Raw genomic sequence first — 21,100 nt, forward strand, 5'->3', positions numbered from 1 at the left:
CAAATACGCGTAACAGTTTCAACAAATTTTATTATCTTTAATAAAATGAGCCTAAAGAGCCTTAAAAGTGGAGATTCAAGGTTTCACAGAATGTCAATGTAGCGTTTGGTCATCAGAACGAATTAAAGAATAAAAAAAATGTATCTAAACTTAATTTCTTTTCTTTTATGCTGTTTTTTTCACTTGCTTACTTATGTTAACTTAATCCCTTGCATTGGAGAGGTTTTTGTGGTGACATTGCTTGATTTCTTCTCCCACCATCTCCCAATAGAGATGAAGACTCAGCTTACAGCTAAGGAAGATAAAACACACACAAAAAAAGAGGCTTCCTCTGTCTGTGACCCAGCTCATCCTTCTCCCACACACGTTTGTCATCATTAAGTGTGCGTGTGCGTGTGCGTGTGCGTGTGCGTGTATTTGAGAAAGGTAAACCAATGTAAGCTGCGATGGTGTTTTTTTCTTATTAATGCGGAGGACACAGGAGCTGTCAGTGCTGTTGTTGTTCCGCTGCTGGTGAAATAGTAATGAGTGTGTATAACAGAGCTGAGCCAGTGTGGTTTACAGCTTTGTTGCTCTTGGACGAGAGGCCAGGGCACGGTAAGCACTGACTGGCTCTGCATCATGTCTGTGTGCCGGTGATGGAGACAGAACAGGAGGCTTTGGTCACTGCTGGAGAAAAGCTAATTGTGAGACAGAGCTCAGACTCTTTGTATCGCTTTGAAATTTTTTAAAGAAGTTTCTTTTGAGCACCTAAGAACTCTACATCCTCCATAAGAGGAGAGTAAGGACGTCAATATCTGATCATAACTGTAACAACTCACTTGAGGGGCTTAGAGTAATTAAATGTCTTTGTTATGCTTAATGTTCAAGTAAGGTCGTAGGTAACTTTTATCAACTTAGAACTCATCATGTGTAATTGTTTTAAGAATGATGACAGAGTTGACATTGACCTGTAAAACTGATTGGCTCTCACAGAGCTGGCCTCTAATTGGCTCTCACAGAGCTGGCCTCTGATGGGCTCTCACAGAGCTGGCCTCTGATTGGCTCTCACAGAGCTGGCCTCTAATTGGCTCTCACAGAGCTGGCCTCTGATTGGCTCTCACAGAGCTGGCCTCTGATTGGCTCTCACAGAGCTGGCCTCTAATTGGCTCTCACAGAGCATGCCTCTGATTGGCACTCAGAGCTGGCCTCTGATTGACTCTCACACAGCTGGCTTCTGATTGACTCTCACACAGCTGGCTTCTGATTGACTCTCAAAGAGCTGGCCCTTTTTCACATATTCAGCTTTTTTTATACTTTTCAAAACGGCCAAAAACACAACATTTTCTGCCTTTCATTGTTTTATATGATTTTGGATTGAATATTCTTGGTTTAGTTTTGTCTTCAGAGTTGGGTTATCATTTCCGTTTTCATATCCCCCAATCATCCATAGTCAATCCGATCACCAGGGGCGGTGGCTTTAAAATAATCAGACCTTTAAGCAGCACAGTTAAAGTTGTGACTAAGCATTTAACAGCTTCATTCTAAAAATCCTAACATCCTGTTTGACAGTTATAAGTGGTCATTAAAGACTTCCAACACCTCAGTGGCATAACAAGAATTGACCCGTACACTGCAATTTAACAGTTTGAAGCAAACTTAGGCACAGTATCATCTGAAGTAGTCAGGCAGGTGGCTTGTACATGTTGCTCCAGTAAAGGTAAAGACGGTAGATGGTCGACTCAGCAGAGGTGTGTTGGAAGGGCCTGGGAGGCCATGAGCGTTTTCTTTATTCATGATCACAAAACATGAGGTTTGCTTTCATTTTGTGGTCTTTCTTGTAACACTGATGACATCATTTATCAACAGACATAATGTACTGAAAGGTAGTGTGAACAAGTTGAATGGATTTAAATCAGTTTCGCAAAATTGAAGGATGGAGGAAATAAAGTGTGAGAATTAAATATAAGTTCGAAATTAAAGACAGCTCTTATATAACCACGGATCACTGTAAATTTGTGGGTTTTTGATGGTACTGAAAATCAGCTGTGTTATGTTGGTTTAGGATATTTATAATTCATTTTTGGATAGACGCTTCCATTATCTGTTATTAATACAAGTAATATGAAATGTAGTTTGCTGTCTTGGCCATAAAATGTTCAATTTCTTTTGAAGAAACTTAGTTGGAGGGCATTGTCTCTAGCTTGTTTAGCTTATACAATGTGGCTTTGCTTGTTTCCATGTGAGCACACAAGCTTGTGATCTGCTGACCTTTGGAATCTCGGCTATAGAGCAGAGCACCAGGTTTTCACTAAGCAAAGAGGTCAGGTTTTTGAATTCCATGCTTCTCTCTCTTGCGCATGACAAGAGTAGCAATTTCGGCGTACACCCACTCTTGTTCTCCTCGGGGCCAAAAGAATGTTTGACATTTTGTCATTTTTGCACTTTGCTTCACAAAAAGTGTAGTTTTGTCAGATCTACCAATCTGCTGAACACACTCATCATTCCCTCACGTCAGTTCCATTAGAGCCAGCATCCTCGGCCATCTGTACCGTGACTCATTTGACTGTCATTTCACACCATTTTAAAGGGCGCTTTTGGAAGTCTCCCCCTCAGCCTCGCCCCGGGATACCAGACCTCCCCCTCTGGCAGTGTCCCCTGCTGGGGTGTGGCCTAAGGAGGGAGATTTGACAATGCTGCTCCAATCTCCCAACCCCCCACTCACCATGCATCATTACATTCCTGCTACTCCCTCTCCATCTTCATCTTCCCCAGAGGTTTGGGCCTGTAACGAGAGGATGGGGTGGAGAATCTGTTCCCTGAGCCTTTCCTTTCATTCGCCGGGTCTCCCTCTCAATCAGTCTCTTTTGATATACCCCCTCCGGTCCCAGGCAGTCTCAAGCTCTGCCATCACCACTATGAACTACAGACACAGCACTACCTCTCTCCATCTGAGCTGCACCCCCTTTTCTCTCAAGGCATTTTATTATCTGGTGACTAAGCCGCTCAGTCAAATTCTTAATGTCATCCTGAAAATGTTGCAGATGGCAACAACTTTTTTTAGCTCTCTGATTGAGCATTATGGACTAACTAAAGATTAACATGTCACTCACTAATATGAACCTCTCTCTGTGTGTATGTGTATATATTTTTATGCAGGTCCGAAGCAAGAAGCAGCTGAAGCCCAGATCACACTCGGCTAACCTGTGAAATGCTCAGAAACCACCTGACAGGTCAGTATGTGTACACACCTGCACACAAATTATGATGAGAAGCTGAATGATTTAGTGAAGTGGTTTTAGTAAAGCTCAGTGTATGGACTCCTCTCAGGTGGTTTAATTTGAGATTTGAGAAACTTGGCAAACTGGCCAGCTGATTTAATACGTAAAGTCACATATATCCTTTTCCCATTGTATATGAAGTTTTTTTTAAATGTAGGAATCCCGCTTATTAGTAGGTGACTCTTTTCCCATTGCTAGCAGACGTGTATGCCTTTCTATGCGTTATGTTAGAAATCATGCATGCGCCGGTAAACAGAAAGCGGCAGAAGTTACCAGAGTTTATTTGACTGCAAGAGCAGGTCTGCACTGTGTGTGTGCCTGTATGTGTGAAATGTTTTGTCAAAAATAGATATCTCATGGTAGAGTACAGGAGACCGTGTGCAGTCATACAGTATGTGGGATGTGGAGACAATTGGCAGGAGAACTGATGTCGGATGTACGGATTTTGTACAAAGGGATTTTCTCTTGTGCAGAAACAGTCTGTCCTACTTACAGAGACGCCACTGCAGCCTAACCTGCTGTTCCCAGCTGGTGCTGCTTTGAAAATACATCCCCCTCCTCCTTCTCTTCTCCTCTTCATCTCTCTTTAACACCCCCCCCCCCCTTTCTGCTCTTTGAGCCGCGTCCTCTCTGCGTCAGACAGCTCCATTCATGAAAAGTGTGACGTGAGCCGGTCTTCAGCGACACGGTGACGCTGCCAGCCACCCACTCACATCCCAGGTGCTGCGGGAGTTAGAGGAATGTCCCTCACTCTCCAGCCTCCCTCTCTCCCTGCTTATCTAGCCGTTTTTCTCCATCTTGACCGTCTGTTCAGCCTTTTTTTCCCCCGGCTCTTTTTTTCTCCAGCCCTGCCTCGGAACTGAGAGAGGACCATGAATCTGAGCTCTGTCTGCTGTGAGTAATGTGCTGATGCTGTGTCTTTGCCGTTCGCTGAGTAAAGGGGTGTGCCGTGGATGTACTTCTGCTTGTAAATTTGTCTTATATGTTGTTTTCTTTTATCATACTTCTTCCATGTGCGTGTGCAAAGAGACATTCTAGTATGTGAGCGTACGTGCTGTTTGTAGGTGGATCAGCTGTGTCAGTGTTTGTTCATTAGCAGTGCTGCAGGAGTGTGGTGAGCGATCGTGCGTTGGTGCGTGCATGAGCTATTTTAGGCTCAGTGGTGATGCTGCTGCTGCTGTTTTTTGATGCAGTACTTCTACTGTGCCCTCTGAAGGACAGGTTTAGATGTAGGTAAAGGTATAGAGCAACAGAACCCCCGCCCTCCTCCACCCGACGGAGCAGCCAAATGATACTCTGGGGCATTATATGCTAGGCAGATGACAGACTTTTCTGGGACACACGTGCACTGCGAACAGCCACTGGCATTTCAATATTTGCACATAAACAAATTACATTCACTTTTTTCCCCCCCAGACTTTGTTTTGGTTCACTCTGCCTCTCTTTTTGTTCATGTTCCCCTGCCTTCTTCACCATCTTTGATTTTTCTCCCCCACTTTGCACCTTCCTCTATCTATTTTACTCTGCTTGGCAGCAGCTCTGTGTGTGCCCACCTCTGTCCTCTGCTACTAAGCATGTTTATGTAACTGCACAGGATGAGTAGCCGGCAGCCGGGCTTTAGAGGAGTGGAGGAGAAGGAGGAGGGGAGAGCTCCATCCATCCTTCCATTCTCCACAGAGCTTTTAAAATAACGGCTGCATATTAATATCCATGTTGAGTTTGCTATTTGGGTTTTATTTCTGGAGTGTCCAACTTGGGGGACCAGATTTAATATTAACACACAGATGAGGTGCATGTTGCAGGGGTAGTATAACCCCAGGAGCTAAAAGAAGCCCTAATGTGTATTGATTTCCTGGCTTTCTGCTGTGGTAGAGTCTGTCTTTAGGCAGGAGAAAGGACATGTAGTGCAACACCCACTTCCTCTTGTTAAACTCACATGCCCCATTTTTTATTTGTGTATTTCCATTTTGCAGCCATTAAAATGGTGTCAGTCACAGTCGGTCTCCTGCAATATGGGTGTTTGTCTGTTGTGTCACTTTTTTGTGTGTCTGTCTCTCTCGTTGGCCCTTGTTGTTGGCGGGCCAGGCAGGCCGTCCCTATTAAAAGAGCACAAGGGTGATTGTTGTGGCAGCAGCTGCTGCTCTGGTGTGCAGTGTTGAGTGTGTGTGTGTTTGTCTCTGTCGTTCTGTTTGTGTGTGTGTGCTGCTGTCTCCTGGCCGTGCAGGGCAGACAGGCTGAGTTCACATGGAGCCGGCTCCTCTTGTGTCCTTTGTTGTCACTCTGGGAGTCTTTCCCATCGGAGCATGGTCGGTACAGTATCATGCCGCAAGCAGCCTCAGCAGCAGAAAAGCAGTTTCTCTATCTCCTTTTTTTCCCGTCTCTCATTCATTTTTCTCTGTTCTGACTCTTTTTCTGTTTCCAACAACAGCATTTTCCTCACTATCTCCCTCATTCATAACCTTCCATGTCCTTTTCTGTCTCCCTAATCTGCATTTCTTCCTCTACTTTTCTCTAAGCCATTCTCTCCCTCCACTTTCTCCTTGGCCCCACCGTCCTTTCTGTCTGTTATTATTCATCATCATCTATCTGGTTAGCATTCATAAATAGAGCTCTGTAAAGCTTCATCGTTAAGCATCGCTGGGAACAAAGAGCCTGCTTGACTAAAAAGGGAGATATTGGAGCCCTGTGAGCTCTTCAGAGCAGAGTATGCGTGATAGCTGCTGATTTGAGGAGGCTATGTGTCCTGGTTGCAGTGCCTGCTGCAGCCTCACTGAGAGGCTGGGAGAATGAAGCTGGAGGGAGAGTGTGTGACATGTTGATGGCGCATACTCTTTTCTTCAGTTATTTATTTTCTCTCCAACTCTGGCTGGTACCAGCTTAGACTTTTTCATTCTGACAAGTTATGTGTGTGTTTGGAGTGCTAATTATTCATTTAATTCTAGTGTATTCCTCTAGAACGTGTTGGTTCTGTTTGTCAAACTCACAGGAAAAAACACATCGATGTGAGGAAGTAACCGAGGTGTAGCTCAGTTTTTTTTTTTACACTTTCATCCTCCTATCATTCATCTCTCTCAGCAGTGTCATTCATCCACCTGACCGCTCTCATCCTCTCTCTGAGTAATACATCCTTCACAACAAACCAGCCATATTCCAGGCAGCATTTGCCACCTGGCATTTTCCCTGTGGCCTCAGCAAGAGCAGATTTGACCTTTTTCCTATTTGCCCCTGCCACCTCCAGTCACACCCTGGGCAGGCAGGGATTATTGTTCGCTCTGAGCAGCCGGAAGACATCAGAGGGAAAAACGAGAAAACATTTTCTCCATAAAATATAATCCAGATTCCAAAAAAATCAGAGGTCGTGTTTCACTTAGTGCCATAAAGCATTACGCACTTCGGCAGGAGATCCGACCACGCCGCCAGGAAGTTTGCCAGGCTTTGAAGCCAATTTGACATATTGGCCGAACGGTGTAATAACAATTCTCGTGTCTTTTACGTGATGCGCGTGGGCTCAAAAATTCTTTCCCCAAAAGACTTACATGGCAAAAACATTGGGAAACGACTAATTTTCACGATTAGAATTTGATCCATTTGGTCCAATAGTCAAATGCAAATTAGCCGGAGATATAAACCAAAAGTAGCCAGTTCAGCCGGTGGAAATCTCTAGTGTGCCTGCTCTGTGGGCCCAATAGTGCGGAAGTAGTGCAGATCATCCGGTATTTTTTCATTCAGTAGTTGAACTTTTTTAGGAATGAACAGGGCCTCACCTCCAATGCAGTATCCAGTTCTCTTTATACATAAATGGATCTGTTCACCAAAGGCACCATTTTCTCTATTACAAGTAAGTGTCAGTGTAGCCTGAAAATTATTTTTAACATGATATTTTAAGGGGAAAAAATAGTTACACAATGTGGCTTTAAGTCAGATGAGTCACCAGAAGGAGTCAGACTTTGACAGCAGATGCCTGAATGATGTGCCAGAATTTGTTTATTTTCCCCCTCCACCTCTGCGCCCGCACCAGCAGATTATTACTTTCACCCACCTACAGCAGGCTGTCCAATCCCCTCTGGCAGGACTCATGGACATAGTGGCAAGGGAAAGCTTATTTACATATCGGGCCACATCCCGACAATCAAATCAGGGCTGGGCAGCTCTGTTGGCAGAGTCATGTTTCTGAGGTCTCTGTATTTGATGTTCATATTGCTAAATATGTAAGAAATATGTCTGCCTCCAATGACAAAGACATCTGTGAGCAGTATATTTCCTAATTTCTGTTTCATAACATTGTTTACTCACACGATGAGCACCCACCATGAAAGTCCATAGTCTGCATTGACAAGGGAAACAAGCACAGATACCAGAGTTCAGCTGTTCAACTATGACCCAGAATATCAGACGGTCACATGTGATTCAGACCATGGAGACTCCTAAGCTACTAATGGTAAGAGGCTCTTGTGTTTGTCCAGTGAATTTTGCCTTTATACTCTAAACGTTCCCTTTTATTGTTTACCTGCGGTGCTGAGTGGAGACAAATATCGCTCTCATTGTCTGTTTGTTTTAAAGAGAGGCGGTCAGGGGGGATAGAAACTTTCTGTCGTTTGACAGAATCTGTGACAAGGTTTGACTCTGGCTCAGTGCGCTGCAGTCATACGTCTCTGTATGCCTCAGCTATATGATGATATTAAAGTCTGATTTATTTTAAATCTTCTGGGCAAGTGTTGGTACCTCATGAGGCTAAGATTTGTACCTGACTTCTCTTGATATGAAGAGCTATAAAATGTTCTTCATTGTTCAAAAAATGTCAATATATTCTGATAAATGCAAAATACTACTCCTCACTCTAATATTGGTCCAGACCACCGCATTGTTCTTTAAACATGACACTTTCCTGTTTTCTCTGCACGACAGGCTAAGGGGTTTCAAAAGCAACCTCCAGGCTTTTGGTTTGTCCAAACCAGAGTGTTGGATGAGAGTGAGTGTGACTGGTAGCAGAAGGTCAGGATGGATGCTGTGTTGACATGGTAACGTGTGAATGATGAACCGGGATAGCGGCTAAATTGGTTCTTTGTTGGTGGCGCAGCTGTTACCTAAAGGGAGGGTCTCCCTATGGGGCCCAGCAGGGATTCCCTTAATGAGGAGCAGAGTGATGGAGACACAGATGATGCTGCTGCTGCTGCTGTGAGTGTGAGCGTGAATGCAATGTGCACCCCTGAATGTTAAAGGGCCGCCTGTCTGGAATTAATATATCGTGGAAGGTCCAGCTGCTTTTGTGAAGGAAACACAATCTAAACAACCATGTTGTGAGTGCCACAAAAAAAAACCTCCCTTCCCCAGTGGATTGCTGGGATCTGTGGTGGGATTATTAGATCCTGCCGGACACGCCCTGGACTTTGCACATGTTGTTACACACATAAAAACTCACTCATCGCTCATATAAAAGTTGAGGTTATTATACTGCTCCACCACATATTTAAGTGTGTTCATATACTAAAGAAGTACTAACCATGATAGATTGTGCTATTGGCCATTGACATTAGGTCACTTTTTGAGAGGCTAGAAATGAAAGGAAGTGTTTAGCGGATATATGGAGGGGGAGGGCTGAATAGGGTCTGTGTATGTGCAAGCTTGTCTCTAGAGCCCTGTAGAGGGATTAAAGGATCAGCCCCTGATAATTTCTCTCTCTCTTTAGCTCTCTCTCTCTCTCTCTCTCTCTCTCTCTTTCTCTCTTTCTCTCTTTCTCTCTTTCTCTCTTTCTCTCTCTCTCTCTCTCTCTCTCTCTCTCTCTCTCTCCCTCGTTTTTCTTTTTATCCACTCAGCCGAGCATCTGCATTGTTTCCTTCTCAGAAGCAATATCTACTTTTTTAAACATTTGACAAAAACATTTTTCAACATCAGGGTTGGTCAGTACATCCTTTGCCCAGTCATGCTCAGTTTTGAAAAGTCGTGTGAATAAATGACTGTGTAAATGAAACCCTTCTTGACGAGGTGCAGACATTATTCATGGGTTTCTATGCACATAGAGATCTTCCATTAGAGATTAATGGGAGAGAGCAAGAGGTCCGCTTACTATGGTTGGTGTCAGATATAGTAGATGCATAAACTCAGTCCTGATTCTGTCGGGAAAAGAGGAAAGGGGTTTGGCAGAGAGAGAGTACAAATGGATAAAATGATAAGTGGCTGAATGGCGTCAGGTTTTCTGTCAGATTGTGCCCTGTAGTCATTATTTAGGCAATATAATTGTGCAGTTTTAGCAAGGTTATAGGGGTTACTTTGCGTGCAGGCTTGCGCTTAACATGCATGTTTCTGTCCAGCCGACCACATCCACACACTGCGGCCCACGTCAGAAGCCTAGCTCTGAGAATCGTCCGTGGGGTGGAATTACAGCACGGGCCTCTACTCGCATGGCTCGATTGTCTCGGCTGTGGAAGGGATGGATTTATTAGATACCTGAGAGAGCATTCTCTCCTTCCCCTGCACTCTCAGCAAACTGCTTGGATACAGGCCTGCATTATAGATGAGCTTCTGGCAGCCACTACACTCTCACAGCACTCAGGTTACCCTCCAGTAGATACACACAGATAGAGTACATGCATTCGCACAAACTTTTAAGCGGCATCTGTGTGGGCCAGTGGACTAGGGCGCATATCATGTAACTGTGAGCATCTCCACTTTGAGTCCTGTCAGTAATTTCTAATCCCTTTTCTCTTTCACTGTCTTCTCTGTTCTTCATTTTATTGTCAAGTATCCAAGAAGAAGGCAAAAAGACAAATAACAAATGCATTATTAAACACACATGTTGGCCTCTGGAATTCAGGCTCTGTGTCGCTATCTGCATCAGAGGGATTTATTGTGCTTTGACCTATGCCTAGTGGAAGAGTTGTGCATTCATGCCAGTGTTCAACGCAGAGGGCAACATGAAGTGTCTTTCAGTTGGACTTCATGACTGGCCTGTCCCCTTCAGGAAACCTCCACGTAACACAGAGCCAGCTCACTGCTCTGCCTCCTCCCTCCTGGACTTTGATCTCCTGTTCCCAACTGTACACACTGTACAGCCTCTCGCTATCTCTTTCTCCCCGTGTCCCTCACGCTCTGTTTTCTACCTCCCCTCAAACTCGTTTAGATTTCTAAGGGCATGTCCTCCTGGGTTTACAGGGGAAAATCAAGTATCATTTACAAAGCAATTGATTCACTCACTGCATATATATATATATATATATATATATATATATATATATATATATAGTAAACAAGCACAGTGTGGAATAAATGGCCATCTGTTTGTCTGAAAACAGTATGTTGACTTATTTTACAGCTAAATGGTACATTAAAGTATGTCTCTTTTAAACCCTTTATTTGAGAAATTGGCAATACAGTATCATAAAATTGATTGATATTTGATCAGCGCTGCCTAGTTCCACAATGTGGTCAGAGTTCAGAGCAGTCATTGCCGCTGCTTCAGAGACTCCTCTGCTCTCATTGGTTATTTTAGGTCGGTCACGGTGGAATCTAGCAGTTGCCATCATGAGCATTCAGGGAGCAGCTGGTGGAAACGGAGATATAGGATTTTTTTCACAGACTGTCCGTTTCATAGTGCCATCAGGATTTAGTGAGAGTTTCAACAAATATAAAAAGCTTGAACTACATCTATGATCTAAAGCATAGCACTTTGGTTAACATTCTTCATTGGGAGGCACAGAATATTCAAGCATTAGCATGAATAGCCCGAAAAAAAAAATAGAAATCAAGTTCCACACATGATGACATCTAAGGCAGCTTCATTTTCTCATGAAGACTGTGAGATGCTATCAATAGCTCAGACAAAGATAGTAGGTGAACCTACATCAGATTAACATGCTGCTATGTATCATCATTGTTTAAAAAATAATTATGTGTTCTGAGGTTTTTAATTTGCTTGAGTAGCCAAACACAGACCCTCCAGTCTGGATAGGACATCTATCAACAGTTTCTTAACTCACTTATCGCAATATAAATCAATATAAAGGCAGGTTAAGATGGTATGGATTTTGCTTCAGGTGATTCAGTGACTGAAATGAACTAGCATGTTTGCTCTATGGCTGGCTACGGGCCTGCGGTGGCTATGGCCAGCCTGCTGGTTAAGCAGTAAGAATGGACTGTGCATGCCAGATGTTTTGCTCTCAGCGGTCCTAATACACAGCAAGACTTATAATCCCTGCTATACTGTTACTGCTTCAAAGATAACATAGTAAAGCCCCTGTTGTGTGTGTGATTGGTTTATTCCAACTGTATCCCAGACATTTCCCAGAATTGCATTACTTTTATCTACTTTGCAATGTCTTTCATTCAACAACTGCCTCCTACGTGCCGATTTTATGCCCATCTGACCTCTGCCTCCCTGCAGTGTTTGCACTCCATAGTTAAAAATAATTATCATTGATGAAAGCTCTCTCAATCCCAGATCTGTGAGAGGATTGCATTTCTCTTTGTGGAAGTAATAAGGCCCCATGGCAACAGCTCTAATCTTGTTTATGTTGTATCAGAGGTGTCTACATTCATCCAAATTAATTTAACCCTGCTTTTTATTTTGATCTGCATTTCATTTTCCATGGACTTTATCATTTAGATAACCTGTCTCTTTCCCGTTCTGTATCCATCTCCCCACTCTGCAGGTGATTTCCAACATTCAGACAAACGAGTGTGTTAGGACGCGCCCCGTTCATTAACACTGGGTAGCCCATGCACATGCACGACACCATGGGTAGCTCCCCCGAGGTGCTCTCTTGGACTTCCTGCCCCAGTCTGCTGGTGGGCAAGCTGAAGGAGGAGCTCAAACTCACTGTAGTTGGGGACACCATGAAGAAATCAAACTCGCCCAACTCCCAACCTCAGCCTCCTCAGCCCCCTCTGTCCAATTTACCTCCTCAGATTATCACAGACCTGGCCCCACCAACACACCTACCTGTTCCCCTGCAGACGCTGCAGACGCCTGGCCAGGACGAGGACTCTGTACTGGGGGGTATAACTCCCCCACACACAGCCTTGAGTGTGGACTCAACACGAAGTGAGGGCGGGCAGTTTGAAAACAGCGTGCTCCAGCTGCAGGAGCATGACCACGAGGATGCCGGATCGCCAGCCTCCTGTGAGCATGGGTGTGGCAGTGGGATGGAGGAGCAAACGGGAGAAGGGGACTGCCCCATGGACCACAGTGTAGAGGGGAGGCAGAGCCAGCACCATCACCCTGATGACATTAAGCTGCACTTCCACAGAGCGGGGCCTGGGTCTGGTGGGTTCTTGGAGGGGCTGTTTGGCTGTCTTCGGCCTGTCTGGAACATCATAGGGAAGACATACTCTACAGAATACAAGCTACAACAGCAAGGTTAGAACTGGGTTTTATCTTTTTGCATGGAATTAATCTAAAACTAAATGCTCTGTGCTCAATTCAAATGCCTCTTTAAGGCTCCTGAAAAACAAACTTCATGTTTCCCCTAATGTAGTCTGAAACTGTAATTGAATAGAAAACCTTAGCTTTACCATATTTCTGTCGTGGGTGAAGCTGTACAGCTGTCAGTTTGAATTGAGGTCATGGTTAAGGTAGGATCACCTTGCTGCAGGGCTGGCTGTACAGGCTGGACACCGAGGCTGCAGGATGCAAAGTCAGACAGAACAGGGCTTTTACTAACCCTAACCTTAACCCACGTGTGATTTATGAAACATTCGTATCTGACCAATCTCAGCGTACGAATGAGCGGGCCTTGATAAATGCGGCGGCTGAATTCGGTCGTCATTAACATGTTACGCCCTTAAATATTCCTGGTTCGGAGGTCTCGCCCACTGAGGTCAAACATGTAGAGGAGAAACGCTGGTCCGAAAAGAAACTTTTCCGACACACAGATCGGCATCCTGACATCCGAGATGGAGCAAAATAAAGATGTGCTTTTTGTTAGTCTTAAGAGTGGAATAAAAGGGGCCCATAAAAACGCTGTATGAAAAAGAATAACGGAGGCAGTCAACCCGAAGCAGCGCTCCACTGTGGCCCATGTCTGTGTGTGCGCGCTGCTGAACCTGCGCTCCTGCTCTGTAGCGGGTTTTGCCAGCTGGGCTATTAGGTATTCCGTTAGAGGATAACCTTTGTCACCTAGAAGAACCATACCAAGATGTTAATCATCTGAAACCTTTTTAATGCAATTTATCGAGGATAGCCACTAACCGAGGAGATGACTTTGGCTCTGCAGTGCGTCTTGCTGCAGCCGCGCGCCCACACATTCATTCATTAATTCATCTTCAATCGCTTGTCCCTGTCGGGGTCGCGGGGGGCTGGACCCGAGCTGTTTAGAAATATAAAAGAATCGTGTGTGTGTCCCTGGCCGCCACATTTAAAAGCAACAGCTTGGCATCACAAATCACCTGTACATTTATCGAGTGATAGTTTTTGCGATTGATGAATGCATAATCATTCATGGATGGTGCCTTCAGACGCACATGAGTACAATCAATTGCTACAACCACAATTTTTATTTTTCTTATTCATTTTAAGAATCCGTTTTGATCTGTACTTAATATGTGACTGCTTATGCTTAATGACAGCTGAGGTTTATTCATTATTTTCAGACAGGTTTTGCTGTGCTTCAACGCAAATACACAGGCTGAAATGTGCGTACATGATCTCAGACCAGACGTGAGATTTGATCGTAGCTCCCGCTCATGTCCAAATTGATAAATGCCGAAGTTTGCCAGGAAATGGTCGTACGCACGTTTTTCTGCCGTACGTTCGTTTAATAAATGAGGGCCAATATGTAGCTTGTATTTTGACAAAATGTAATTCACTTGTTTCTAGACATGTGGGAGGTTCCATTTGAGGAGATTTCAGAGTTGCAGTGGCTGGGCAGCGGGGCACAGGGAGCTGTCTTTTTGGGCAAGTTTCGCTATGAGGAGGTGGCCATCAAGAAGGTGCGTGAGCAGAAGGAGACGGACATCAAACACCTGCGAAAACTTAAGCATCCAAATATCATCAGCTTCAAGTAAGTCTACAACCACATGACCTGATGTTGTCTTGTTGTTTTCAGCTTGTGAAGCTCTGATGGTGTCCAAGTGCACAGTTGACACGTTGGAGTTTGTCATTATCAGGATCTGTTGGTCTATAAATGTGTTTCCTGTGTTTTGTCCAACTCAGGGGTGTATGCACCCAGGCGCCTTGTTACTGCATCATCATGGAGTACTGCGCCCAGGGACAGCTGTATGAGGTGCTGAGGGCGGGGAGGAAAGTGACCCCCAGGATGCTGGTGGACTGGGCCTCAGGCATCGCCAGCGGCATGAACTACCTACACCTGCACAAGATCATCCACAGAGATCTCAAGTCTCCCAAGTGAGTTTCCTTGTTTTTTGAGATGAGTATAATTTTTTATAATGCTTCATACGGTTTGATTTTTGTAACTCCGACGACTGTGTATTCAACTACTGTGGAAATGATCAAAAAAATATTGAGCTGGAGCCTTTGTACAATAAAGCTGCAACGATTAGTCGACTTATCCATTAGTCAGTTGACAGAAGGATAATATTGAGAAATTTCTCAAGTATGGAGATTTTTTTTGATTAAACTATATATCTTTGGGGTTTTGACAAGCACGATATTTAAAGACAACACCTTGGACTATAAGAAACTGCGATGGACATTTATTTTCACTATTTTGACATTTTATAGACCAAACGCTCATCAATTAATCGAGGAAATAATTGGCAGATTCATTGATGAAATGAAATTGTGATAATGAATCGTTTATTAAACTACTTTACAACTGAGTTTCATAGAAATATAGTTAAATTAAAAGAAAATGCTTCAGTATGTTAAGCAACAATGTACCCTCCTGATCTGCAGTAGAGTACAGTATGTATTCTTGGTTTTTCACTTGCCCACGGCTGTTGTTGTCTCATTCTTAAAGCTGATCAGTCTTGTTTAAGATTTCTTAGCCCACAGCAGCAACAACAATTCATCCTCTCAGCTGTTAGTAGAGTGACATTAACTTAAATGCCATTCTCAGAATTAATAAAAGCTAGCTGCCTTGACTTAAGATTAAGACACAATGTCTTGTCTCATCCTGCTCCTCCTTGCTCCTCTGCACACTGTAGGCCTGTTTCTATAATCAATATCATCATGCTGCTGCTGCAGTGCCAAACACTGTATTAGTCAGCAGAATGACAGCAGACTGAATCTGCTGGAAAGGTCAGTCTCATTTGGCTAATGGGGTGTTTTGGATGCAGAAAATGTGCTTCTGTAACGGTCTTTTAGGTTTGAAGATTAAAATACTACAAAAAGGAAGTCAAGGCCCTTTAAAACCAGTAGAAATGTCACAGGGAAAACTTGCCATGGGTCTGAAAGATTTAACCAAGGTCAACTGACCTGGGTTAATGTTGGTATGACACTGCTTGGCTTCGATATGAAAGGGTGAACATGGGTTTTTATAACTCTAGAATTACTGTGCAGTGTATATATATATATATATATATATATATATATATATATATATATATATATATATATATATACATTTTATTATAGGACTACATTAAATGTGTAGGATATACTCACTTTTTTGGGTCATCTCAATCAATAAGTCTGACCTTGCCTGTTTGTGTCTGCCTTTTTAGTGTTTTGGTCACCCACAACGACACTGTGAAAATCTCCGACTTTGGAACGTCCAAAGAGCTCAGTGACAAAAGTACAAAGATGTCATTTGCGGGTACAGTGGCCTGGATGGCCCCAGAAGTGATAAGAAATGAGCCTGTGTCTGAAAAAGTAGACATCTGGTGAGTTCTGTCACAGTATATATCTTGGATAAAAGTCTAATATTTTAAGAGTTATCTGTTGTTGTTGTTGTTGTTGTTGTTGTTGCTGCTGTAGTGAGATCTGACTCTCTTCGCTGCTGTGTTGCAGGTCATTTGGAGTTGTGTTGTGGGAACTTCTGACTGGAGAGGTTCCCTACAAAGACGTCGACTCCTCAGCCATCATTTGGGGTGTCGGCAGCAACAGTCTTCACCTTCCTGTCCCCTCCACCTGCCCAGATGGCTTTAAAATCCTCATGAAACAAACATGGTGAGTGTGGATCATATGTTATGTCTAATAGCATCTTTAACTGTTGGAATATAGCTGTTAAAAAGGTTTTGTGCTTTGTTTATACTCAAAACAAATGCTTACAATGAACCACATAGGATTGCCTACATTTATACTATTCGCATTTAATCACATCTCCTCTCTCTGTTATTTTGCTGATTCCAGGCAAGGCAAGCCGAGGAATAGGCCTTCGTTTCGTCAGATCCTCTTACACCTCGACATTGCCTCTGCTGATGTCCTAGGAGCTCCTCAGGAGACCTACTTTAAGTCTCAGGTCGGCACTATTAATGCAAAACACAATAACCTTCACTTTGTATTAGTCACAGGACTCTATACACTTCTTTTCTTAAGATATGTTTGATATGCTTCAATAACAGGTATAACAAGCCTTAGACAGTATCTACTCTGAGTAACAGTGCTGGGTTAAAGTCATCTGATGACTTATGTTTCTGACAGTGGATTTTCAGCTTTTTTGACTGTGTTCGTCCATATTACAGGCAGAATGGAGGGAGGAAGTGAAGAAACATTTTGAGAAGATCAAAAGTGAAGGCACCTGTATCCACAGGCTGGACGAGGAGTTGATACGACGCAGGCGCGATGAACTCAGGTGTGTAAGAGAGGAGAGACAGATGGAGACATGTATGTATTTACAGGAGAAAGAAAGCAATAGTGAACATATTTCAATCCACAGTTCCTCCTGATTTCAAAATGGCTTGTGTGTTAATGTCAGTTTAATTAATGATGCAGTTGTGAAGTTGGACGGTTGGAAGTGAATATTTGTCTGCAACTCTCTCAGGCACGCACTGGACATCCGGGAGCACTATGAGAGGAAGCTGGAGAGAGCCAACAACCTCTACATGGAGCTCAGTGCCATCATGCTGCAGCTGGAGGTCCGAGAGAAGGAACTCATGAAGTATGTAAATAAATCCTTTATCAAAGTAGTCATCAGCTAGCTGCTCCTTTCTTCATATCAGGCCTTAGTTGTGTGTATACTACTATTTTATCCTTGTAAAAGGCATTTCCAGGAATTAAATTATTACAATGGCCTGGCATGAAAACTGACCGTATGTTCAACTAGTGGGAAGAATGAAATAAAGAAATAAAAAAAACATCATTGTTTTGGGTCAGTTTATAGTAACTAAAACAAAAGGGCATTCTTGAATCACATCGCAAAGAATTGTCAGGCTTTTTTTTCTTTTTACATTTCCACCTAAACGTCCTAGGCGTTTATTTTCATTTTGCTTTGGGAATGACGCGAATAATAAAAGCTTCACTTTCCTTTCCTGCATTTATTGTTTTGTGTGTTTTCTTAAAAAAGTAATGCTGTCATATAAAATAATTCTGCCATCCCTGCAGGAGAGAGCAGGCAGTGGAGAAGAAATATCCCGGGACCTATAAGCGCCACCTGGTTAGACCCATTGTCAGGTCCAACGCTGTAGAGAAGCTCATCAAGAAGAAAGGAAGCATGTCTCACAAACCTGGGATGCCTCCTACTAAAAGGTCTGAACCGCAGCAAAAGCTAATTGTAAAAGAAAACACTGTAATTTTCCGGCTTCAGCTGCTATACATCCATTAGTATTTCCGGGTTTATCTAGATCAGGCATCTCCAATCCTGTGTTTTAGGTTTTCTCCCTGCTGAAACACACCTGAGTCTAATGCCCTGCTCTTATCAAGCAGCTAAAGCTTGTCACAGGATTGATAATCATCAGACTCAGGTGTAGACCAGCAGGGGAAACCTAAAACATGCAGGGCAGCGGCCCTCCAGGAGCAGGATTGGAGATGCCTGATCTAGATATAAAATGTATGTCTTAAATAAGTGAGTAAGATTTAATACTATATTTTCATTAAAAGACACTGGACATATAGTGTACGTGAGAATAAATGAATTTAGATGCATTATGTTAATGTTGCTGTATGCGTTTCTTTCAGGCCAGACTTACTTCGTTCTGATGGCATCCCCAGCCTTGACCCTCTCCCTTCCCCTTCGCCATTATCAGCCAGCCCGAAGATCTCCACGCCTCCTGGCAAAGCCCGCTACCGCAGCAAGCCTCGTCACCGCCGGGCCAACAGTAAGGGAAGCCACAGCGAGTTCCTCGGGGTGCTAAAGCCTCTTGCTGGGGCATTAGAAGACACTCAGTCTCTCCAGGAGCAGCCATTCCTCCATCACCACCACCTCCCACCACCAACTGAGGGGCCCTTCCTCCCCTTGAAGGGCCGCGAGGAGGCCGTTGTCAACTGTGCCAACAACCTGCGCTACTTTGGCCCCGCCGCCCCCCTCCGTAGCCCCCAGACAGACCACCTGCAGCGTCGCGTTTCTGGCTCCAGCCCTGACCTCATATCCACTGCTGTGGATGCAGACACACGACAGCGGACTTCATCCAGCGGCTCTAATCCCGTTCCAGGTGCTGGTGCTGGCTCTTTGTGTCCCTGCTGCCAGGCGCACCCTTTCCCTGGCTGCCTACACTGTCAGGAGACCCCTCCTGCATCAAGCCACCCAGAGCTGCCCCACTACTCTCTACTCAACACCCAGGAAAATACTGCATCGTCTTTAGGGGCTCCCAGCAAAGATCCCGCCTCAGACGGAGAGGCCACAAAGAAGGCTCAGCCGCAGGAACAAGCAGCATCCCAACGCACTCACACCCTGCTCACAGCTCTGCCCCGCACTCTCAGACCAGTCCGGAAGGTGAGCAAAGCTGGTAGCCTTACAACAGTAATTTTGTAGCATGTGTTTGTGTTCACTGTGAAAGATGATGGATTAACAGCTGTAATTACTTCTCTTACAGGGCGGCGATGAGTCATCTGAAGAGGAAGAGGGGGAGGTTGATAGTGAAGTAGAGTTTCCAAGGCGACAGAGGTAAAATTACAGTTGGTCCTTAAATTTGCCATCTAGACCTTCACCGTGTTGTAACTCTGTTACATCATGTGGTTCAACAAAAGAAAATGACACGCCATTCACCCCACCATAACCAAAGATAATCATTATAGTTGAATATTTCAAAAATACAGCAAACCAGGTATGAACCAGTCTGAAATGTAACTACTGGATTAAAACCACATGTTTTATTCTTCCTCTGCTCCCAAAGACCTCATCGCTGTATGAGCAGCTTCCAGTCTTACTCCACCTTCAGCTCAGAGAATCTGTCTGTGTCTGACGGAGAGGAGGGAAACACCAGCGACCACTCCCACAGCGGGCCCTTGGAGAGGCTGAGCAACAGTCAGGAGGAACACTTGGATGAGCTGCTGTCGCACACACCGGACATCCCCATCGACATCTCCACCCAGTCAGATGGCCTCTCTGACAAGGAGTGCGCCGTCCGCAGGGTGAAGACCCAGATATCACTGGGCAAACTGTGCTCCGACGAACACAGCTACGAGGTCAGTGCCGCGGAATGCGTGCGGTCCTATTGTGTGTGTGAGCGCAGTAATTTTATCCAGGCTAGAGATGGTCAAATAATAAAATTGTTATTGTACAACAGTTGCCTGATTCTCTTTTCTCTTTCATTTTTCTCCCAGAATCCTCTACAGTTTGGGGACTCGGACTGTGATACGTCAGAAGCAGAGTGCTCCGATGCCACCATTAGAAACAAGAAAGTCGGGGCTCCTTCCTCGTGGTGAAACCCGCCCTAGGACTTGGTTCTGTTTTTACCTGGAGGCCATCGTGTCCCACTCTGCCCTACAGAGAATACAGCAATAAGAGGACGACATTGTAAACAAAGCTCCTTAAAGGCAAACGCCCCATGCAATCTCTCCCAGAGCCTCCCCTTAGAACTACCCTTCCCTTCATAAACCCTCATCTTTAGCACAGCATCCAGGCAACCCATGGCAGGGATTCCATCTTGAATGATAATGTACAGTAGATAGTGTAACATTCGTAATTTATTTTTGTCTGAGTTTTGAAGGACAATTCAGGACATCTGTAAATTCTCTGATCTAAACAGAGAAAAAAAAACTGACATTTTGAAACTGAGCAGGGCTAAGTGTGTGGTGGTGATGATGATGATGATGATGATGATGATGATGATGATGATGATGATGATGATGATGAGAAGTGTTGATGTACCAGAGGCTGACAGCTAGCAGTGTGGAGACGCTGCGATTGTCAGCCTCTCAGGTGACTGACGCAGACGCGAGGAGTGTCCATACGAGCCTTTCGATCTGGCTCTCGTTGCTCTTAGCATCTTACTGACTGAAATCCCCAACCAACAAGGAAGATCAAACTGCTTTATCATGAGGTTACAGTGTGCCCCACTTCCATCCTGTCCAGACCATAGTGAGTGGGGAACAAGGAGCTCAACACCAGCATGAACAACCTCGCAACTGGACTCCCTCCCTCCCTTAATTCCCAAGTAAACACCATGTGTCTCGTCAGCCATCAGGAATCCGCGCTGAACTGTGTCCGAGCATGCCTGTGTAGCTCGCAAAATGCAAACGCTGCCAGAAGACTGCATGAAGTAGACAAGCTAGCAGAGCAACAGAGATGAAGACTCAGCTGACAGCTAAGGAAGATAAAACACACAAAAAAGAGCCTTCCTCTGTCTGAGACCCAGCTCATCCTTCTCCCACACACGTCTTTGTCATCATCAATCAGATGTCATGACCCTGTGTTGTTTAGGGAGGTGTGTGTGTGTGTGTGTGCGTGCGTAAACACAACGCTCTCTCCTCTCCATTAGACATTGCAGTTTCAAGTCTCATCTCAGGATTGTTCGGACTGTGAGAAACTGGACTGGACCAATTATTGTACGTAGGAATCTTCTTTGAG

General features: G+C 44.3%; 1 protein-coding gene across 1 annotated transcript; it reads left to right on the forward strand.

Moving 5' to 3' along the window:
- Positions 1 to 11,972: 11,972 nt before the first annotated feature.
- Positions 11,973 to 20,191, forward strand: map3k13 (mitogen-activated protein kinase kinase kinase 13; the record flags this gene model as incomplete). Its single annotated transcript, XM_083921159.1, has 13 exons — positions 11,973 to 12,612; positions 14,071 to 14,254; positions 14,407 to 14,598; positions 15,879 to 16,037; positions 16,165 to 16,323; positions 16,507 to 16,615; positions 16,839 to 16,948; positions 17,138 to 17,254; positions 17,698 to 17,841; positions 18,271 to 19,024; positions 19,125 to 19,195; positions 19,425 to 19,716; positions 19,855 to 20,191. The coding sequence occupies 13 exons, from the start codon at positions 11,973 to 11,975 to the stop codon at positions 19,954 to 19,956; spliced, it is 3,033 nt and encodes a 1,010-aa protein (XP_083777285.1). The 3' UTR covers positions 19,957 to 20,191.
- Between the last annotated feature and the right edge of the window lie 909 nt (positions 20,192 to 21,100).

This window comes from Echiichthys vipera (assembly GCF_963691815.1).
Source record: "Echiichthys vipera genome assembly, chromosome: 10".
NCBI classification, from domain to species: Eukaryota; Metazoa; Chordata; class Actinopteri; order Perciformes; family Trachinidae; genus Echiichthys; species Echiichthys vipera.